Genomic DNA, 22223 nt, shown 5'->3' on the forward strand with positions numbered 1-22223 from the left:
TTGATATTTAAATAACTACAGTGGCTGGTTCAAAACCACAGAAATCATTAGAAATAAACCCCATTGCATATGAACTGTAATTGGCAATAAGAAACTAACTGTGATTTGGATTTTCTAAAATAGGCTGTTGTGATGGTCAGTAGTTAAGTGTGCAGAAAATAGATTAGATGTAATGATATATGTAATGAAAAATACCTGTGCTGAAATCCAGAGGATCTTAATTTTTCAGTGTATGATGAGATTCAGAGTTGTTTCACTTATGTAGCTTAGTTGAATGTAAACCTTCAAGCTGACATTGACACACTAAGAGAAACCTCTTTAGTAAGATCTTGGCACTGTGGCACCTCTTATTGCTAGAAAGATCATTGAGATCTACTATAATGTATAAATTTGTTAATGTTACTAATAAAGTTATGCATGTATTTTGTCCTATAACATTTGGAGCTTTATTGTTTTTATGATCTCACTCTTACACTGAACCATGAGAGAAAGACAAGTCTTAGAACTTGAGTACTTGATAAGAAGTAAAACTCCCAAAATATATTTCAAAGCCAGGCATTGTTACAGAATGCATGGGTGAGGCTTAGGTAGCACTTGACTGCCATGACTTGGATTTTAAAAAATGGTAAGGCTTCAGAAAGAATTTTTATGTTTAATGGAACTTTCATACACAATATAGTTTTTAAAATGTATTGCTTACAATGATTTCCGTTTTGAAAATCCCATCAGGAAATATATTCATGTTTAGGAACCAAAATAGTTTTTCTTTTAGATGCCACTTAATTGAATGCTTAACCCTAAAAGCCACTGCTGTTCCAGTTTGTTTGGAGATCAGTCAGTTTGGTTCAGGGAGAACAGACATCTATTGGTGCTGTCTGCATGTGAACATGCATCTGCACAGAGGTCCTTCCACAGAAGTCCGAAAAAACTTCTTTATTAGCGTGACCATGTAATGTTTTCATTAGAAATGTTCATGCACAATATAGCTCTGCTTTCAGGCACACTGCTGTCATTTTGTAGACTGATAGGAATAGAATTATTTCACTGGTGTGAGAAAAGAGTATATTATTTTCTCAAGTACTGAACTGATGTATGATTCAAACGAAGGAAGGTGTTACTCCTGGATCTTTCCTCAGCACAACGGACAGTCCTGGTTGTCTTTTCAGGCTGGTGCTGTCCCTGAAACTGGTTGAGCTTTTTATAGATTTTATGGAATTGTTAGTGTTTTCTTGAAGACTATATTGGGCTATGCTTCTTTTTATGGTAGTATTTGGCATAGTATTTGTATTTCTGTACAATTATACAGTCACTTAATAAGGTTGTTCAGAGTCCATGTTTTTTTCTCACCTAAGATTAGTTTACTCGAGAGAGCACAGTTTATTTGTGATCCCTAAGGAGAAAGTATCTAATGGAAAAACTTTGTAGGCTGAAAGACATTAAAATGTTCAGCTATAATAGTGCACAACAGTTTATTATCTCTACTTTTCTGCCAAGGGCCAAGTCACCCAGGGGCACTTTATAAAAAATGATGATCTGAAGCTGACATTGCAGACAGACTTACCACCTTATCTTCAGGTTAATGTGATAGTGTTGGCCAGTGCTTAAAATCATGCCTGACAACATCACTGAATCATCCGCAAAGGCATTGAACATGTTTTACTTCAGTATCTTTTTCAATATAACAAGGATTACTGAGAGATTTCCTACTTAACACAGAACTATAAAGCATTTTTTATTTAGAATATGGCTAATAAAAAATAATTTCCTAAGAAAAAATAACTGTTGAGCAGAACTACAGTTGGTATTTGTAATATACTAGCTAAATACTTCATCAAACAAATTTCTGTCTGCTGCTCTTATGGAGTGTTTATTGGCATTTTCTGTTATGGTATTATGGAAAACCAGAATTACCTTCTTTTTGTAGGTGATAACAAAAAATAGACAGACTCGCTCTGAAATGCCAGATTTTTCCTTTTTATCTATTGGGAACTGAGGTCTTCTGTGAGATAATTTCATGGTTCCTCAATTTTCTGATTTCTTAGTTAGGACCATGACATATTAATAACTTTATTGTGTGCCAACAGAGCATTGTGATTAGAATTCAAAAGTAGGATGGAAAACAAACAAACAAACAAACAAACAAATAAAACCCCCAACACCCTCAGGAATATTCAAGCATTACTATGGAAAACTAAGTTTTTTCCAGCTTGAAACTCACAGGCTATATAAAAGATTCCATTAGATTCTGCATTATGCTGCTGTCAGCTGAGCCATGCTGCACACACTGGTGAATCACCATGTGGCATATTGGTGTAGAGGCTTCTGTCTGTTAAAACAGATGACACAAGGCTAACTCTATTGTCATTCCTGTCTTCTTGTCCAGGCATACTGGTTTTATTTGGGTTTTTCTTTTTAATGTGTTTGCTGCAGCATCTTTGTTACTTTAATGAGAATGGAGTTTTATGAATATTATGTTGTTTCTACCACCTACTCTTAAGGTTATGAACCCAACAGGAAACAGCCATACTTGGCTATAATTAAAAACAACCAAAGCAAGGATCCTTTTGATGTTCCCTTTCCACCTAGTACTTTTAAGATAGCTACTTTGTTTTCCTTCTTATAGTAAATCAATACAACAGTGACTTTTTATGTTGTTTCTTTTCTTCCCCAGATGTACATCCAGACGACAACACTGACTATCTCCATGAGTTTAAGTGCTTCTGTGTCTCTGGGCATGCTCTACATGCCCAAGGTTTATATTATCATTTTCCATCCAGAGCAGAATGTTCAAAAACGGAAGCGGAGCTTCAAGGCTGTAGTGACAGCTGCTACAATGCAAAGCAAACTGACACAAAAAGGAAACGACAGACCAAATGGTGAAGTCAAGACTGAACTGTGTGAAAGTCTTGAAACCAACAGTAAGTCATCTGTAGACTTGGTCAAGAGTGGCAGCACATCTTAACAGATGTACGTTCACAAGAATGCACTTTCTTTTAATAATAAACTCAATTATTTTTGTTGCTTGTTCTGCATGAATCCAGAGATGTGTCAGAATTCATGTACTGCTGAATGCAGGAATGTCTACAGCTGTTTCAAAGAAATTGATTTTCACAGGAGGCTAGTAAGAAAAAAAAAAGCACAAGCAGATTTTGAAACGCCACATCTTTTAAAAATTGTTTGTTTTAGCTAGTGCTATTTTGATGTATTGTACATTGCTGTGCCAGTGATATGTCCTGACAGTTCATGAGGTGTATTTATGGTCATCATTGTATATTCAAAACTCAAAGGCTGTTGAAAAAAAAAACTATAATGAAAACAGCTAGCATTGTTTTTATTTTGCAGCCAGATATGGAAGTGAAAATAATGCTTTTTACCTTTCTACCTTCATTTTTGTTGGATTGTTCATTTATCACAACTCATGAGTAACACTTCCCAGCATAAAGCTTCTCATCCAGGTTTTTGTTCTGGTCTCACTCATCTTGGTACAAAATCATGATAAATTGTGTGAAGCTTAATTACATCATGTTCTGATATATCATAGATTTTTAATGGGAAAAAAAATTTGTTCCCATATCAAGAAAGTTCTTGAATCTTGCTACATCTCAAAGTTGCTCTGGTACAGGGAAAACAGAGGTTACAGCTCCCATTCCACCACATGACATACCATTTTATAAACTGGACTTCATAATAAAAGTAATAATCAACTTTGAGCAAAGACATTAACCTTATACCCAGTTCTGAGAAATTGAGAATTGTTTTCTTCTGAGAAGTTAGATGTCACATTACATGGGCAGCAGCTGTGACAGCTAAGCTTTTCAATCATTTTACTGCAAACAACATGGTTTATTTTTAATTTTTATTGCTTTTGGATGATATTGGTGTTTAAGTAGTATTGTTTTGGTTAAGCACAATGAGACAAGGCAGTACTAAGTTTGCATTAAAATATTGTACTTATTTCTGAAAAATGAACCCCCTACTGAAATCTATCAGAGTTTGCCAGATTGAAGACTATATAAAAGTAGCCCATAACTCTACCATACCATACTATACTATGCTTGCTGATGCATGGAGGATACTGAGTGCAAACTGTTTCACTGGAAAAACTCATGACCCTTCAAAATGTGTAAAACTGCTAGAGTGAGCTATGGGCTTATAGAGCTTCAGCTGTAACAAAGGACAAACAAGAAAGGCATAGAAATTATTTGTGGATCAAATAATAGAATAGGAATATGAGAGACTCAGTAATTTTGCAACTCTTCAGAAAACTCAGAAGGAAAAAAGGAAAAGAGACATGGATTTTGCTGAGTGTGCAAAATTATAAACTTCCAAGGAGAGGATAAAGCAAGGTTTTCAGAGCAGGGTGAGAAAGAGTATTAATAAGAAAGTCTTGGGTATCTGATATTTATCTACTGTACCTAATTAAGAAATGCTGTGACTGATACTCCTTAAACTATGATTATGCATAATTCATAGAAACAGAAGCAAGTCTGCTTCTCAAATAGTCCAATACTGCAGGGTAATGCTTATTTACTGTGCTCTAAACATGACTTTAACAGTAACACACCTATATAATTCTGAGCTCACTAAGAGTACATCCTGACCAGGTTTTCATCCATCATAATGCTTCATAGGCAAAAATTCAGTCAAATCATCTGCACTCCAGAAAGCTCTCCCAATGCAATTGAATTCTAGGCCTCAAGACGGGTTTCTCTCTCCGCTGAAATAGTTACTGTCAAAGCATTTGAAAGTTCCCGTGAATTTTAAGTGCACAGTGCACCATAGGTGCTTTTCACTGTGTCACTTGTAACAACTTCTCAGCACCACAAAATTTCTTCTTGCAGTGGCTCCATGTGAGCTAGATCTTTCTTTTCAGTGATGACATATGAAACTGATTGCAAAATATCAGTCTGCTTCTGGTGTGCCAGAAGTGAGCAGTGATTGTTTCCCCCATTCACCAAGCACAAACACTAAAAATTATAGCAATGCTCATAACTAGGTGAGAAACAGGATGACATAGTCATGTAATCCCTTTTGCTTCCCATCCAGAGACAGCTCTCCCCTATCTAGTTTGTCCTGTTCCATGTAACACACATTATTCTATGTTGTCTTTCACATGAATACGTTCATGTGTTTATTTGTGGGAATAGGTTCATATTCAGTGAAAAATAAATTGTTTCTGGGAAGCAGGATTAAAAAAAAATCTAGGTGTGTGTGGGATTGGCAGGCAACTCTGACAAGGGAAGAGATGAGAATCTTGACTCCATGTTTCAGAAGGCTGATTTATCATATTATGATATATTTTACATTAAAACTACACTAAAAGAGTAGAGAGAAAAGATTCATCAGAAGTCTGGAAAGGAAAGCAAGGAATGATTAAAAAAGCTCGTGACCCTCAGAGAATTGATGCAGCTGGATCTTTGATTGGTTATTATGTAGAAACACCTTACATGGACCAATTAACAATGCACCTGTTGCATTCCACAGCAGCAGATAGTTATTGTTTACATTTCTTTCCTGAGGCTCCTCAGCTTCTTGGGAGAGGAAAATCCTAGCAAAAGGATTTTCATAAAAATGTCACGGTGACAGGTGTGGTTACAGAAGGCAATGACAAGTACATTAAATGAATATAGGTCAGATCATAATAATCATTCTACATTGCTCTTTTATTTTCTTCTTATTATTTTTGTTTAATTTCCACAGCAAAGTGGCAACTGGAGCTGTAAAAGTGTTTATTCTCAGAAATATTTTGAGCCAAGTCCATTACTTTTTCTGGCTGTCTAGGCTCACCAAATGTGGTTCATATTATTATTGTAAAATGCTAACAGTCTTAAAGAGCAGGACACCAGCTGCTGAAGCTTTCAGGTCCCCAAACATGAACTCTAGACTTATTCCACAGAACTAAAAAGACACATGCAATATTTATAAAGTAAAAAACCACAAACACTGTTTGGAGATGAGATTAGTTTTAATATATTTCAAATTACTGTCTACATTAAATTCCTGTGTTATAATTTTTTAAAATAACAACACTCAGAACTCAACTGAATAATTTTTGTTTCTTGATCAACCCTAGATTAATTCTATCAAAACTGATTAATTCTCAGATACACAACAAAGCAGCAGCAATTTAACAAATTATATCAGCTGAGGTGTGGTAACTACTATTTTTGTATTTTTTATTGTATTCTTGCAAATGTCCTCACATAATTCAGCTTACTGACTTGTGATAAATCTGATTATGTTACATTGCTGTGGGCTAAAAACATGCACATGTAAGGTTATCACAGAATTAAACTCAGCTCATACAAGATAATATGGTAAAATCTAACTTAACTTGATCATGTATTTGACCCTACTTTCAGGGAAAGGGGAAAAATAAGTTGTGATCTTTCTACCCTTTTGTTCCCAAGTGTGCAGAGTTTGCAGATGAGCATTTATCTGTTATTTATTAGCTGGGGGAAAAAAAATCCTTGTATGCTTGAAAATCCTCGTGCCATTGCATCAGTCCTGCATTATTTTCAGTAGGAACTCAGCAGGCCAAAAGAAAAAATAGAATCCTCTCAGAAATCCAGCTGTGGGAGCATGAGAGAGTTCAGATGGGAGCAGTACTTCCCATTTGAAAGATTTGAAAGATGTAAATTAGGCTGTACTTGCTTCAAGTGTCCCAATACATGCAAATAAAGCTATTTCATGTTGGTGCTCAAAAATTGTGATCAGCTATGAGAAAGACTTGCTTTGTGTGCCAAAAGCAGTCCTTTCATGAATTAGCTTTTTCTAGACACAAAATACTGGAACTACCTGTGCAAGTGAAAGTAAGAAAGATTACATTTTGCAGCTTTCCTTTGATTATTCATGCTTATATATATATATTCTTAGGGAAAAGGATTATAATAATATGTGAATTAAATAGTCTGGCTCTGTTGCGTCTTAATAAATGGCAAATGCAGTATTAGATTCTAATTGCTCAGAAAATCTAAGAAAACATGACAAAAATCAAGAAGTAAACTTAGTTATACTAACCACTATTAATTTGCATCCATTTTAGTGATCCTTTATTTAGTTTAATCCATGATGCAGAGACAGAAGCTGTCATTTCTCAGTTTCTGAAGTCTGTTCTTTACAAATCATCAGATTGTTGGGCTGAATTTAGGAGTTAGCATGAAGAATGCTTTTCCTATCTATCTCAGCTGTTCTCACCAGACTCTATATAGAAAAAAAGAAAGGAATTGAGGAAAGGTATGGAAATAGTAAATTTGAATCTATAGACCAGGAGATTTTTTGCCATTCCTTTATTTTCATCTTGCCTGCTGCAATCTTCACTATCATAAGCAGAACATGTCTGTAGCAAACAGAATATAAAACATATTTAGAAAGTCAAATTCCTCTTTATGCAGTGTAACATAGACCTTATTATAGAGAAATAGGTGACTCAGTCCCCCATCAGTCTGATTCTCCATGTACCCAGCTGATTAAGAATTAGAGAAGTAACTATGAGACCTGATGTAATAACTTTTCTTCTCCAACCAATAAATTAACCTTGAGTGATATGACTTGAGTCATATTTTTATAGCATTTTTTTTTGTATTTCTTAATGGCAAGGATGTAAGGGATAGAACTGAAACAAACTTTTTTAAAGATTCCTAGTTGTTCAGTTTTGCAATAGTAGAGCTGTTTAATTCTCTCAATATATTGCCTCATTCTGAACAAGGAGTATCAGCTTTGATCAAAAGAAGACATGATCAGCTGACCATGATCACAAGGAGACCATCATTTTCTTCAGATAATATGTTTTGTAGGGACCATCTGCTCAGTTTCTCTAACTTGGAGAGGGTTAGGCTTTGTTCCTTTCAAGGAGCATAAGTCTCATTTTAGATGGACAAACCACCACTAACTGCAACATTGTCTTCAAACAATAGAAGAGAAAGAAAAATCCAATTTCTACAGTAAAAAAATTTTATATGGAATTCAGACAAAATAATACCACTTGTTGAAATTCTGTTGTGGGCATGCTGAAACCATTCATCATTTTTCCTTTCTATTGACCTCTGCTTTCCCAAATCATAGGAAAAACAAGTGGTCATGAACACAGAAATTGAGATCCAGTTTGTACACTGCTTATATACATCCTCAAACATTCTTTACTCCATGAACATGGACCATATTGTTTGGAAATATAATAGGACATTGTCTGAATTCAAATGCTAAATATGGTTTTTTCCTCCTCTCTTGATTCTAAAAATCCTGAACTTTGTTTTTTTTCTTTGTTGTTGTTGTTTGTTTTTGGTTTGTTTCTTTTTCTTTTAATTTACAGCCTCCTCTACCAAGACAACTTATGTCAGTTACAGCAATCAGGCAAACTGAGCAGGGATGAAATTCACTGGAAGATCTGCAGGACTGGATCTTGCAAACATAGACTTTACCACCACCAGAATTCAGTCTTGAAAATATCAGTAGTCTACATTCAAATCAATAGTCAGTCTCCTAAAGAACAAGGATTAAACAAAAGCAAAAGGCAAAAAGAGACAGGGGAAGGAAAAGTCCAGTTTTATAACATAGAGACAGAGTGTCAAGCTTCTGAACTGTTCACTCACAAAAGGAAGCAAATCACAAATGGAAGCAAATCACAAAAGGAAAACAAATGTTAGCTTGTGAAAAAAATGCTGTTGAAATAAATCATGTCTGATGTTATATTTGTAAGTACTTTTTTGTGATTGTGACAATTTCCTTTCCTGTCCTACATTGTTCAACTCGTAAAAGAAGATGAGTTTGTTTCTTGTGATGGCTGACTGAATTAAGTCCTGGGTTATGCTAAAATAAATGCAATGGTCAATGCATGCTAATTTTTATACAAAATAATTTATTTATAATAATAAAGGAATGTTTTGCAAATGTTGAGACTTGTTTTGTTGCAGTTTTAAGGAAAAAAAAATCCTTACACTGTTGTCTATTGTTCGTTTAGAATGTGCAGTAAAGGTGAGTGTACAAATAAAATAATACTCATGGCATCAGAAGAATGCAGTGTAAACTCTGAGCATGTGTGTATGTGTGCATGTATGTGTGCACCTGTGTGTGTACATACGTGCATGCCTGCCTGCACGCGTGTGTGTGTGTACTCTGCAGTGTGTGAATTTATTTGTCCAAAGCTGTGTGACTATATTTTCTAATGGAAGGATTTTTCCCCCTTCTTACCCTCAAAGTAAGTTCATTTTATATGTTTGTAAAGTAAAGGAGTCCTGATAGTAATTATTTTGTATGATTGTATTATATTTTTGAGTCTCCACTAGTAATTTTGATCCTTTTCATTTCTGGAACTTACAGTTTGTAAGACTTTATGACAGCTAGACTGGATTAAGCTGAAAGTCTATTCAGCCTAGTATCCTGTCTCTGACAGGAGAATGTAGCAGATGCATATCTCAATAAAGGTGACTTTGAAATAACAGAAGAGAAATCAATGGAGAATTTGGAAAGCAGTAGCCTAGTGAATATATGTACTATTGCCTTATAAACACTTAAAAATCAAAGAAATAAATGCCAATCTACAATCTAATCTTCTTCACATCTTCTAATTCCCATCATTGTGTGAGGTTAGAAGCAACTATGCAAAGAGAAAGAGAAAGAGAAAGTCACATTTATATCTATCATGTTAATGAACCCCTCCAAATGATTTAAAAAATACAGATAGCAACTGTCCCCTTTGTTACTACACCTGTGATGGATGTTCTGTAAGACTTTTTCACTCCATACAGTACTTACCATTCATCAACTCAATGATGCAGCTGATTAATAAGTGTTATGTCTCCTGACTGAGCCTGCATGGCTCCTTGTGATTTTATCCCCACAGCAGATGTATTTTTATAACAGATCTTAAGGGAGCTGTGGTGGGTCCTAAATTACATGAATGAAAGTTGAAGTATCTGAAACCGAATCTCTTTCTATTACAATGCCAGTATTTAAATTCCAGTGTAGCTGGCAGCTGTATGACAATGAGTGGCCGTTTCCAAAGTATTTGATAAACCATACTTGGAGTCTCCCACAAATTGTATGTCTGAAGAATTATCTGATGATTGCTTTGGTATATAGGGCATTGTGGGCTTGGTACGAGTGATATTTTGTGTGAAATTTCCTCTATTGACTATGCCACAAGCACGTCAAAGCCAAAATTATAAACTAACATATGCTTACTTTAAAGTACATAGGTGATGCAGTGAAACCTGCAAAAAATAATGAAACAGTTTTAGTTCTATTTTGTTAGCCAATATCTCATAAAATTGAAGTTTTCTTGTGGAAATAGATTGATTAGATCAATTTTTGACAAGACAGATTTTCCTGCCTAAGATGGATTTCCTAAAAGAGAAAGAAAATCTGTTTTATCTGAAAAGCAATATTTTGACAGAGTTTCTTTCCAAGAAGCCTTTGAAAAGTTTAATTTTCAATATACAATGAAAAAAGTTTCAGATACTTTGAAATATCTATACCTATTAACTTAAGCATAACCCTATGCTTTTGAAAAAGCAGTACATGGGAATTGCATTTAAAATGCATTTTCTATGCACATAAACATATGTTACATATACATAAAGATTAATATATGATATATAAATATCTTCCAGCTTCACGCTAGTCTGAAGAAAATGTTATTGTGAACAGATTTTCCAGGATCAATATACATTTTCTTTTGGTTGAATAGTAGGTTAAAAATGGAATGTAAATTAGTATGTGCATTTCTGTGTATTCTCTCTGAAACATGGAATATATTAGGGCTGTAAGTCCCACTGGCATTAATGTAACTAATCAGATAAATTAACACTCATTATGAATTACAGAACAGCACTGGTCTACAGGTGTCCCTTCAAGGTGGTTATGTGCAGTTCATGAAAATGCACAGAATATTCCACTCAGATTTCACAGCCATTCAGTAGCTGAGACATTGAAGTTTAATAACTAAGCTTTTGCATGGATACAGTAATTTTTTCCATCTAAAATTACAAAATGTTTTTATTCTACAAAGTTAGGGTTTAGTTCTGCTCACAGAGAAGCGGGCTATTCAATTGCTATTACTGATAATTTGTGTGTGATTATACTGAAGCAACTCCATCAGGGCACACAACTTATTTTTACTGACAGCAGAAACAAGTCCTTAATGTTGTTTTGTGACTGCAAGATAGATCCAATGAGATCTGAATGACTCTATGTATCAGGTCAATGAACCAGGAATCAAACAGAGCAGACAACACTTTACTGTTCTGTAGAAAGAGTAATGAGCCACGGCGTCTAAAATCTCCTTTTCCAGAAATGCCCAAATAACAATTTCCACAAAATGGTTTTTAACTAATAACATCACCTCTCTTCCAATTAATAGATAATTTTTATTACTAAACAAGAAAACAAATAAAGTAAAGCATTACTAGGAGACACAGTTTGTAAATCTATTTTATTGGAAGACAACTTATTCATTTATGCATCTACTTCAAGGCAGAATGTGAAGGCAGAAAACATAAGATGTTGTAGGAAGCAGTAGGCTTTGTTTTGAAAACATGCATAAATGATCTGGTATATTTCACCTTCCCATCAGCCATTAAATAAAATGATAGCTTATTAGGCTTTCAATTAACTTATGTGCCATGTGGCATAATTAGGAAATTACATATTCTTGTTGAATTTTGAAGAGCAAAATTCAATGTTGGAAGAGGGAAACATTACTTTTCCCAGTTTTGATAGCATCTAATCTAATGGCACCTTTAGCATTTGTGATACTGCAATTATTTGCATCCAGAAACAGCATTTTACATGTGTGTTTCATTTGCTGTGGATTATTACCTCTCGCAGCCTAAATGTGAAAAGGTCTTTTTCTCAGCAAGAAGTCATTTCTTTCAGACTTTCTCCTGAAATTTCAGTAGCTAATAGGAGAGTAAGGTCTGTATATCACTAATACTTATTCTGCTTCCTGGGCAAGTAAATTATTTTTATTAATGAGTTATAGCAAATACAAGAAGGAACAGATCTTATCTGTGGACTGCATCCTATACTTCTGAATATATGTAAATTGTATTGCCTCCTACTTAGCTTAAAATTTAGTGTCTTTCTTAGCTTAAATTTACTAGTAAGATCATGAGAACTGAAAAATATTTGGGAAATATTCTGTTGCATCTGTGTGATGAAAATAAGCTGGCTGACATGAAAGACAAATTAATCTGGAAACATTTTGGTTTTAATAACCTAATGAGTATATTAAAAGTTTTATCAGGAAATGAACTACAAATTAGGAGTGTGCTTAGCTTGTTTCAGCAGAATCTTATGAATATTTTCAGGTTGTCTTAAATGGTTACTGTAGAAATATTTGCACATTTCATATATTTTGATAACTGTAAATTCCTCAGTCACATTTAAACACTAAAATAATGGAGAGCAATACTTTTTCTCATTTGACATTATAGTGTGACAGCAGATCATAACTGCCAGGAACTTAATATTGTAAGTGGTACAGCAGCAGGGAAGAGCAAACAGCATTGTCCCAAATGCTGGAACAATGCTGGAAGCGCAGTAAGATGCACAGTATCCTTAATGAAAAGCCAAGCTCCTGTTTGTATTAAACAAATACCTTTTCTCCTGGTAGAAGTGAAGTAATATGACATGCAGAGGATTATGGAAATGAAAGAAAAAAAGAGCAGTGACAGAGTCACAGTGTCCCTTCCATAAGCAGCATAAAATACTGAAAAGTGTTGAAGGAGTGTACCAGTCCAGACACTGGCCTCTGTAAAGAGCACACTACATCCCCAGAGTGGGTGTTCATCTGACATCCACAGAACTGCAGTGAGAAAACATGACAAAATAATCAATGGAAGCCATCAGAGTTAACGTTGGATGAGGGAGCAAATAACAAAATAGACTCATTTTTCTTTAAAATTCAAGCAAGTATTATGATGGTGCCCAAGGAATAGGCACAACTTCTGCAAAGACCTGCAGATACAAGTATGTTAACATTTTTTCACAAGGTGTAAGCTGTGATCAAAGGCTGCAACATCACAAATAAGACAGCACCTCTCTTTCCATCAGTGAATTAGCTCATTTTCCTTTGTCAATGAATAATGCAGTGCCAGGACTTCAGAAAAACTCTGGAGATTTCTTGGTCCATCATATCTTAGTCTGAGAAAGAAACAGATGACATTTTCCAAAATAAAGGGAAAATTTCTCTGTAAAACTGAATTTTTTCACTAACTTTAAATTTCCAGGTCACCAATATATTGAACGACACTGCAAGTGCACTAACTTCATCCTCATCTCAGAGAAAGGAAAATATAAATTGCATGGCTGGTATCACATCCTGCTTCATGCACAGGTGTCTTTGATGTTCTTTGAATAAGTGACAAGCCAAAGTTAAACATTATTCTGAAAAAAATCTCTGCAAGATTGATGTTATTAAAAAGTGCTATATACAGTGCTGGTTTGAAAGCCTTTTTTTGCTTCCTGTTTACCTGATACATCATTTGCTCTGTTTCTGGAAGCCTACTGTATTCCCCAAGTTGGCTGCAGTGTTTTTACTGTCTTTGTGATCATTATCACATCAATATCAAATAAGTATGACCTTTAATAAAATAAACTATATTTATTTAACTTACAAGTTTTATTTTTCCTAATCTTGTTTGAAAGTTTGATAAACTTTTCAACAGATATGGTTTGATTTATAATTGGTCACAATCTTTCTTCAATACAGCTTCCAGTGGTTTTATCTTACTCCATTTAGAGTTTTTTTCTTCAAGTATTGGCTTGGTATCATAGAAGAAGACATATCAATAGAGTAAATAAATGTCAAGGAAAGGAGCAATATGAGGAATAAGAGGGTGAAAACTGCTTGAAGAAGGTAACACAACTGCAGACAACTGATTTCTTTCTTTTGAGGAACAGAATCTGTCCAAAGACAGTTTCCATAGGCTGCAGCTGGAAGTCTTCCTCAGGGGCTGTTTTCTTAGACAATCTTATCAACTGGATTAGAATGGTATTTTTTGCATGGAATTTTAATAAAATAAAAAAGAAAAAAGAAAGAGAGAGTGAACAGGTGAAAATGAATGCTGGAGATGCATAAGATATATTGAACTGCCAAATTTTTGAGAATTTGCCTGTTACAAGAAGAGTAAAAATTAAATAATTAAAATAGTAAATCAGAGATGAACCTATCAATACTTTTAGTTATCTATCAATTTGTTTACATCTCTCATATATTACAGGCTGTAGAGAGCACCTCAATATTACTAGTCTACTCTTTTTAAATCAGAAATTCAGTTCTAGCTGTGTGCATAATTCTGGGAGGATACAGAGTAGTAAATCTAACTGTATTCATATATCCTGTCCTAGCTCCACATAGTTTTTCATCACAAGTGCTAAACACTTCTGAAAAAAACATGTTATTTATTTCTTCATTTCTATGGTTCATACACTTACCTGAAAATTCAGAAGGAGTTGCGATCATTTTGATATAGACATTATCATTTCTGGCGAGAGCTTCCATCCTTTGTCATTGTTTGCAGCGTGACACTGAACAAGGAATGACAGAAAGACTAGTTTTATACAAAATTCAGGATATTCTTGACTGAATGACAGCTGTGGAGCACACAATTTGCAAGATATAATGACAATAATGTGATTATTTCAAATGCCAGACTGAGGGTACTTTATAAATAACTGTCTAAAACACTGAAAGTTTAGAATAGATGCCTGAAAGTGTGTTCCAGAGATAGTTTCAAATGTCTGTGTTTTAGAACCTGTTGTTTCACTTAAGAAAAATGAGCTGTTACTTCAAGAGACAGACCACACTTGAAAGCAGAAAAGGGAGAAACAGCAGCACTGGCAGCACCATAAACATTAAAGGCGAAAGAAATGAACCACTTGTTTTTTTAGAAAGTCTGATTAACTTAGTGGATTTAATAATTATGTATATTGCTTTGCACAAAACCAGAAATGAGATAGTACAGATAATAAACTTTTGAAAAATAATCACACCTTGCTTTCTGCTTGTTCTACACATAGAGCAGAGCTACACATACTTAAAGTCCTATGGCTTCCTCCATGTCTTTTTTCTTGAAGGAATCATGCTCATGATCCCCTTGCAATCAGTTTCATTAAAGTCCATCATGCTTTCCTTTAAAGAGCAAGGAGGGACAGCAGTTTGCATGCAGACAGCCCTGTGTGCCCATTTGAGGGAAGTTGCATTGTTGCTGCAGGTGCCTGCACTTTTTCCATCCCTGCATCCCTCTGTATCCTATCTCAGGACACCTGCCACAGCTCAGGACCTGTGCTTGATGAGGTTTTGCTTGAAAGCCAGCTTTTCCCTAAGCAGCACTAATGACAGCAGAATGTTTTTTTGTGGTAGGAAAACATCACCAAAACTGTCTCCCACGTGGGTGAATTTCCCATAGACACAGAGTCAGGGATCAAAGCAAGATCTTTTCTGGAGAGCAAAAATGTGATGTCAGCTTTCCTGCCTGCTACAGAGGAGTTGAACTACCAGCTGCCAGGGCCAAAGGGCCGGTGTGCTACTGATGCAAATGAGCCTCACAGCTCTCTGGTGTGGGGAAACCACACCAGTCATCTGGAAAACATTTGCATAATGTGGGACTCGCAGCACATCCTGACTCAGGATGTGGATGTTACTCTTGATCAGGTAAAGTGACAGTATCAGGGAGATCATGAGTTTTCTTTCAGTGGGATAATGAAATTTTCAATAGATAAGCCCCTCTAACCTCACAGGGGAGTTTATGAGGTTAATTTTACAATAAATCAACTCACAATTACTTGTGGAAATCAAACTGAAGAGTTGGTATCAGGTCATTATCAGGGTTCAGCAATGTCTTCAATCTTACCTGTTTTCCACTGAAAGCTGAATTTGGACATGATCAGCTTTGTAATACACTGCCAGGATTGCAAATTTTACATTGGGTAGACTGAGTCAGACTTTCATAAAGAAAGTGAAAAATATAAAAATGTAGGTTGACTGACATACTAGGTATCCCTGGTTGCTATTCCAGTATAAAATAGAAGTCAGCAACTAGAAATGTGCTGACATGCAAAGAGATCAAAGTATTCAGTAAGGTCTTCACTTAAAAATTAAATGAATCTGCAGAGGTACTATCCTGGAAAAAAAAAAAAGGTATAAAGTCTCCTGCAGTAGGATAAAACAAATTATCCAACATTCTGTGAAAAAATTAGAATATCCTACAAAGCATTTCTGGCTGTTGGGATTTTGTACCTGGTAATTTCCATATTTTATTTAAAATACTGCTGAACCTGATGAATATTTTAATCACAATAAAATAGCAACTTTTTTTTCTACTATCCTTCTACTCCTTACTTACAAGCTTTTAACAAATGACAGTACTGACACTAACATAGGCCCAGGACATAAGCAGAAGTTGGTCCATAAGGAGCTGAAAAATTTCAGGCAGGTACTTCCCTGTATGTAAGGATCAAGATAAATCAGCATATGCAAGTCAGCCCTCACAGACCTCCAGGAGAAGACGAGTTTAGAGATATCACAAGCTGGTTCTTGTTTTCTGTATAAGGGCCTCCACCACCACTTCAAAATGTCTTGGTCTGGCAACGAGTCCCCAGTCTGCATGCTCAGAAGCTGACCAAAGCACATAAATCCATAGAATCTGTTCTAGAAAATGCAGCCTATAGGAAGATGAAGAGGAGCTTCAAATGAAGTATGTACTGTTTGTACCATTGAAGTATATCTTTTAACTTTCTGATGTTGGTGCTTATGGTTGGCATACTTGGCAGGATGATATATTCTAATTATCAGAATTCATTATTACTATTATTAACATTGATCGATAGTTCACCAGCACTTTTTTATACATTAATCTGTATTTTATCAGCTGTATCTGAAGAAGGTATCTGAAGTATCTGAAGGGCTTGCGCAACTGGTGAGTTATCGTTAAAGATAATTGTGGCAGTACTGAGACTTTCAGATCATTTCCCATTATTCACCGCTGCTGTAGTGTGTGAATTTCCCTTCACTTTCTGACTCTAATCTGTGATTTTACTTGATTTTGAAAGCATTCTAGCCTGCAAATGAGATACAATGGATTTGCAAAACTCCCTGTGTGTAGAAAACATAGTAGAAAACAGGAAAGAAGTGATTGGGAAACAGCAGCTCCATTCTGTAACAGTGCCATCTGTTTAGCTTGCCTGGGACCAGAAACTCCAAGACAACCCAGGACTAAAGAATTTCTCCAAAGAAATACTGTATGGTTGGGCTAGAGGTCTCTGTCTGTCTTTCTTTAGAACAACCTAGGCTTGTCAGGCCACGGTGATCCATCTGCAGCTGACTTTTATTAAATGACCTTGTCATAGTAGCCTGCATTTTGATAATGCAAACCACTAACTTTTAACTACAATATGCAACATGAAGCTGAAAGAGTGAAGCCTTTTCATCCTCCAGGAACTTATTCCCATTCAGAGCTCCAGTCTCCCCCAGGGAGCCATTCTAAGTAATTGTTTTTTGGATGGCTTCAGTGATTTTGCTTTAATAGAAATGCCCGCTAGGATGCTCCATGTACTTATAATTTTTTCCATGAAAAATTCTTTGTAGTTTCTGCTTGGAGTTTGTTTTCTTTTTTTTTTTAAGAAGCTTATTTCTAGAAGTTAGGAAAAATGGAAACTTTTGATTCTATGTATATGTCACTTTTTAAAAAAAATATGATTTACTGAGAATTCTTATATAGATGGGAATATGTTTTCCAGAATGCAACTACCTTTATCATTTATAAAAAAATGAACTCTTCTCTCTGTGGAGCTAATCCAAGGCTTTCTGTAAGATACCAGTGTGTTTTGAGAGATGAAGGCATCTAGTTCTCCCTGAAATGTCCAGGATGCGAATTTAATAGGAAGGGTATAATTTCCAGGCCACTAAATTATCAGCGTCTAAAAAATAAACCTGGTTGTTACAATAGCTTGCCTGCCACATCCAGATTGTGAAGCTATATTTTCTGAAGAGTGGGGAAATAGAAAGAGAATGAATACCTGGGAGCTGTGCTGGAGGTTGTGAATTGGGCAGAGTGCCTGGTACCTGTAGCAGTGCCACAGAGATGCTGTTGCTTTGAGGTAAATCCACAAAGCAATTTAGGTGTTACTGTGCTGCAGTCAAAGGATCATATTGAAAATTAAAAACTGCTAAAGCCCAGTTCAAACCAGCCGGAAACTTGTTTTTAACTGGTCTGAACTGGAGTGAAGCTCTTCATTGAGCAGAAACTGAGGCTAAATCTGCAGTAATTCTCCAGTATTATAGTTCAGCTAAAAACAGGATGATTCCAAGGGCAGATGCTTTGGATGCTTTCTCTGTGTGTATATGCACTTCTGTTCCATGAGGAAAAACTTTCTCACAAGCAAAAATTTGTGTAGATGTTCCTTCATCAACCCTGTGACTAGTTGAGCAATTCAAATCTTATCAAGAAACTATAAAATAGTGTTCAACTCTCAAATAGTTGCATTTTTTCAGTTACACTGACAAAATTGAAATATCTTTTGTTCAGTAAAAATAGATACTTGTAGACTGAGAGGCATCCAGAGAGCAAATCTGTTGCAGACAGATATTTCCATTGTGAATACAGTTATCTTTAATTTATATAGAACTTGTCTGAGGAAAAAAAAATCTCTTTGGAACAGAATAAAATATTCTTTCAGTAAATGGAGTAGCATAAGGATAAGAAAATGATATTATAATTATGCTGCATGATAAAACGATGGCTAAGAATATAAAGCTTGTGAAACATAGATAAGAAAGTCTTGAATTTGACAAGAACTTTGATAATAGAACAAAAATCCAGAAATTGATTCAATTTGCACGCCCACAAAGTGTTAACATATCACAACTATGTTAATAATGACAAAATAAAAGTACCATTGGACATAAAAGTTACACAAAATGTATAAATTACAAAAATGCATAATTAACCAAAACCCCCTGAAATTACCCACTGCTTGCAGAGGTTTTCTTTATGAAGGTGATTATCTGCAATTAGATCTGAAATCTCACTGCTGTTACACAATGAATTACTCACCTTCGCAACAACCTCTTTGTTATCATTTTGTTTAAAATGTTGATTAAAAATTCTGTCTAAGTGTTTCTTTAACAATAAAGATGAAAGCAATCATTTAAAATAATGATAATTATAATAGCAAAACAACTAACTTGTTAGTAATCTACATTTACTTAGAGATATTTGCTGCTAAATATTTTCTTAAAATCTCAGTTTTAGCATTCTTTTCTCTTCAGTTATATTAAAATTCATGGTAAAATGGAATGCTCTATTTGCTTTCCAACATCACTTTTCTGAATGATCTCAGAAAACCGGGGACCTAGAAGTTCTGGAAAGCAGCAGTTTGAGCACAAGGCAAAGAGGACAGAACCAGGATCTTTTCAGTGGTGACCAGTGATAGAAGCAGAAGCCATGAGCACAAACTGAGACACAGCAGGCTCCCTCTGACCACCAGGAAACACTTCTGTACTGGGAGGGTGACCAAGCACAGGTGCAAGTTACCCAGGGAGGTTGTGAAGCCTCCTGCCTCAGAGATCTTCCTGGCCAAGGGTGGCCTTCCATAAGCAAAGGGGTGAATCAGATCATCCCCAGAGGTGCCTGCTAACCTCAGCTACTCAGTGATTCAGCAAAACATTACCCATTAAATTTTTACAAACCTATTTCAACACAAAAACAACTAAACAACTGACTACATAGACAGCTACTTGGAAAAATCAAAGTAGTTTCACATGAACAAATGTGATGGGCTTATTCCTGGGAAGAATAAGTTGTAAATATCTTTAAAGCTTAGCAAACATTTGTAAAATTTTGGCAAGTTTTCTGTTAAAGCCTCATTTTTTTTCTCTGACTCAAATAAACAGAAAAACAGACATCTGGCAGCTTAAGACTGGTTTGAGTCTCTGAATTTCACCTCACTTTTTGCTTTAAGGTTTTGCTAGAGAATATTGTGATGAAAGAATAAATTGAAGTATGGAAGAGAATTTTTCTTAAAAAGTAGGAAAGTAACATGTGAGTTATTTCTTTCTACAGTCTGCAGGAATTCATGTCTAAAACCAATATTAAAATCCCACCAATAAAAATACACATCAACAATATTTCTGGCTGTTGATAAGCTTTGAAGCACAAGGTTATATACAGCTAATATCAGTAACAGACAGACTTCAAATTGTTCAGGTTAAAAGCTGGGATTGTAATAGACCTTGATCCTGAGAGATTTTACCAAAATAAAATGGAGTACCCAATGAAACTTTATTCTTCTTCACATGCCAATTTTATTTACTTATAAATTTATCCATCTGAAGTAACTATGAAATCTTTAGAAACCTTGAAGGTTCATAATCTGAATGCCTTTTATATGTGGAAGAAAAGCCTTCAAGAATGAAATCAGCCAATTGGCCGATAGTGGATAAAAGTGACCATGAAAAGCAGAAAGTGTGTTAAGGAAAATAAATCAATAGTATGAACTACTTACAGCTATATGGACATAACTTCAAGGAGGCAAGTGGTTCCCATGAAGGCATTAGGAGTTGCACACTTACTTGTATTTTGCTGTACTGCATAAACAGATGCCTCATGAAGGACATGCTCATGTATTTGAGATATCCACAATGCCAAAGGGAAGAAAGGCAAAGAGCAACTGGATCTTGGACATATCCCAGAAATTGGAATATTACTTTGGGTCTTTAAAGACTTATGCTAACTTCGCTTTATTAAAGCAAAGTTGATTTAAAATTGATTGAATTAAAATTAAACCATTAAAATTAATTAAACCATTGATTCTAAAAAGCTAGAAAACCATGTGGAACTATCTGCTGAATTTTTACCACAGAATGGACAGAGCCACATTTCTTTATTCTTTATGGATGTAACCAAGGCAAAAGCATAAAATCTGTAAGACATTCTAATACTATAGCAAGTGGGGCCATAAAAATATGCTTCCATCTGGGCAAGAAAACTCACTTAAAAGAGGCAGCAGAATTATTTCTCAATTGGGTAAAAGATCTGAAGTCACAAGCTTGCCCAAAACAGGAGAAATTGCATTAAGGTTTCCAGTACCATAGAAGATACGCTTGCGTACTCAAATTATGTGTGAAAGCTTGAACTTGACAGAAATTAAATTTATTGCAGGTTCAGTCCCTCAGAACTATTTCCATACCAAAAAAGAAATGGATACCATAAGGTCATAAATCCCTACAAGGTCCTTGTCTCCATCTTGCAGAACTAGAAGCCACAGCCATTTGGATTGGCATCAATCCAAAACTAATATAGGAATCAAAGCAAGACATCACTGATCCAAAATACATCTGATGAGAAGGATGTATCAATGGAAAGAAAGAATATGGTTCACAATATGGATAATCTTTGGTGAAATGCAATACAAAGTCTCTGAACCTCACAAGAGAAATCTATTCAAAATGTGTATCTGAGGAAAAAAAATGTTTTATTCTAATGTGAAAAGGGTAGTTAGGTCACAGAATATGTATTATCAGTATCCTGTAAGTTATGCTTAGTCAAAATTAGAGAGAATTATATTAATCAAAAAAGGCATCATTTTAATCAGCTTCTTAGATAATGCTCATCTGAATGTGATAGACTGATAACTGAAAAATCTGAGTGGTGTAGACCCTTTGCATATGTTTAGAGAAAAAAGAGAAGTTTTATAAAAAAATAAAAATAATTTAAAATTCTATTTCTTTTTCATAGTGAAAAAACTGACAAAGCTAATATCACTGAAAACTAATCAGAAACTCAAAGAACATAAATGCACTGAATTTCTGCTACAGAAATGGGCTGTTCCTGCAAGAATTTAGATCCCTCTTTCCATGGTTATTTGAATAGAACAATGTGAAATAAGAAAAACAAAAATAAAAATCCATTCACTCCATCCCTGTTTCTGAAGTGTCAAGTCTGATTGCTGTATTTATAAAAGAAACTGAAGGGGGTATTCAAGTTAGCCAGGCAAAACTTATTTCTGTTTTCCCTGATACCTGTAAATGGCAAAGCTAATATATTTTGTTGAGAAAATAGCAAATCCATGTGCAGAATAGTAATTCATATATAATGTCCTTTATACAGAGGGTTATGAGATATGGCAGATGAAAACAAAGAGCTGTGTAAAGAGACTACTGAAATTGATGTGTTGTAGTCACAAGATGTTATGAAATGAAAGAAGTTCGAGGATAACAATGT

At 35.1% G+C, this 22223-nt stretch overlaps 1 protein-coding gene across 5 annotated transcripts in view; it reads left to right on the forward strand.

Annotated features, from left to right (window-relative positions):
• The window catches only part of GRM8 (glutamate metabotropic receptor 8), a 320858-nt gene extending 307243 nt beyond the window's left edge, over nt 1-13615 (forward strand). For 4 of the 5 annotated variants that reach the window (XM_038155035.1, XM_038155036.1, XM_038155038.1 and 1 more), the window contains 2 exons: nt 2672-2918; nt 8312-13615. In XM_038155035.1, the coding sequence (XP_038010963.1) occupies nt 2672-2918; nt 8312-8361 (297 nt within the window). In that variant the 3' untranslated portion in view covers nt 8362-13615. Of the gene's footprint in view, nt 1-2671; nt 2968-8311 lie in introns of all 5 variants that reach the window. The other variant, XM_038155039.1, reaches the window with a different exon arrangement.
• The last annotated feature ends 8608 nt before the right edge of the window (nt 13616-22223 follow it).

Source organism: Motacilla alba, chromosome 1A (genome assembly GCF_015832195.1).
Source record: "Motacilla alba alba isolate MOTALB_02 chromosome 1A, Motacilla_alba_V1.0_pri, whole genome shotgun sequence".
NCBI classification, from domain to species: Eukaryota; Metazoa; Chordata; class Aves; order Passeriformes; family Motacillidae; genus Motacilla; species Motacilla alba.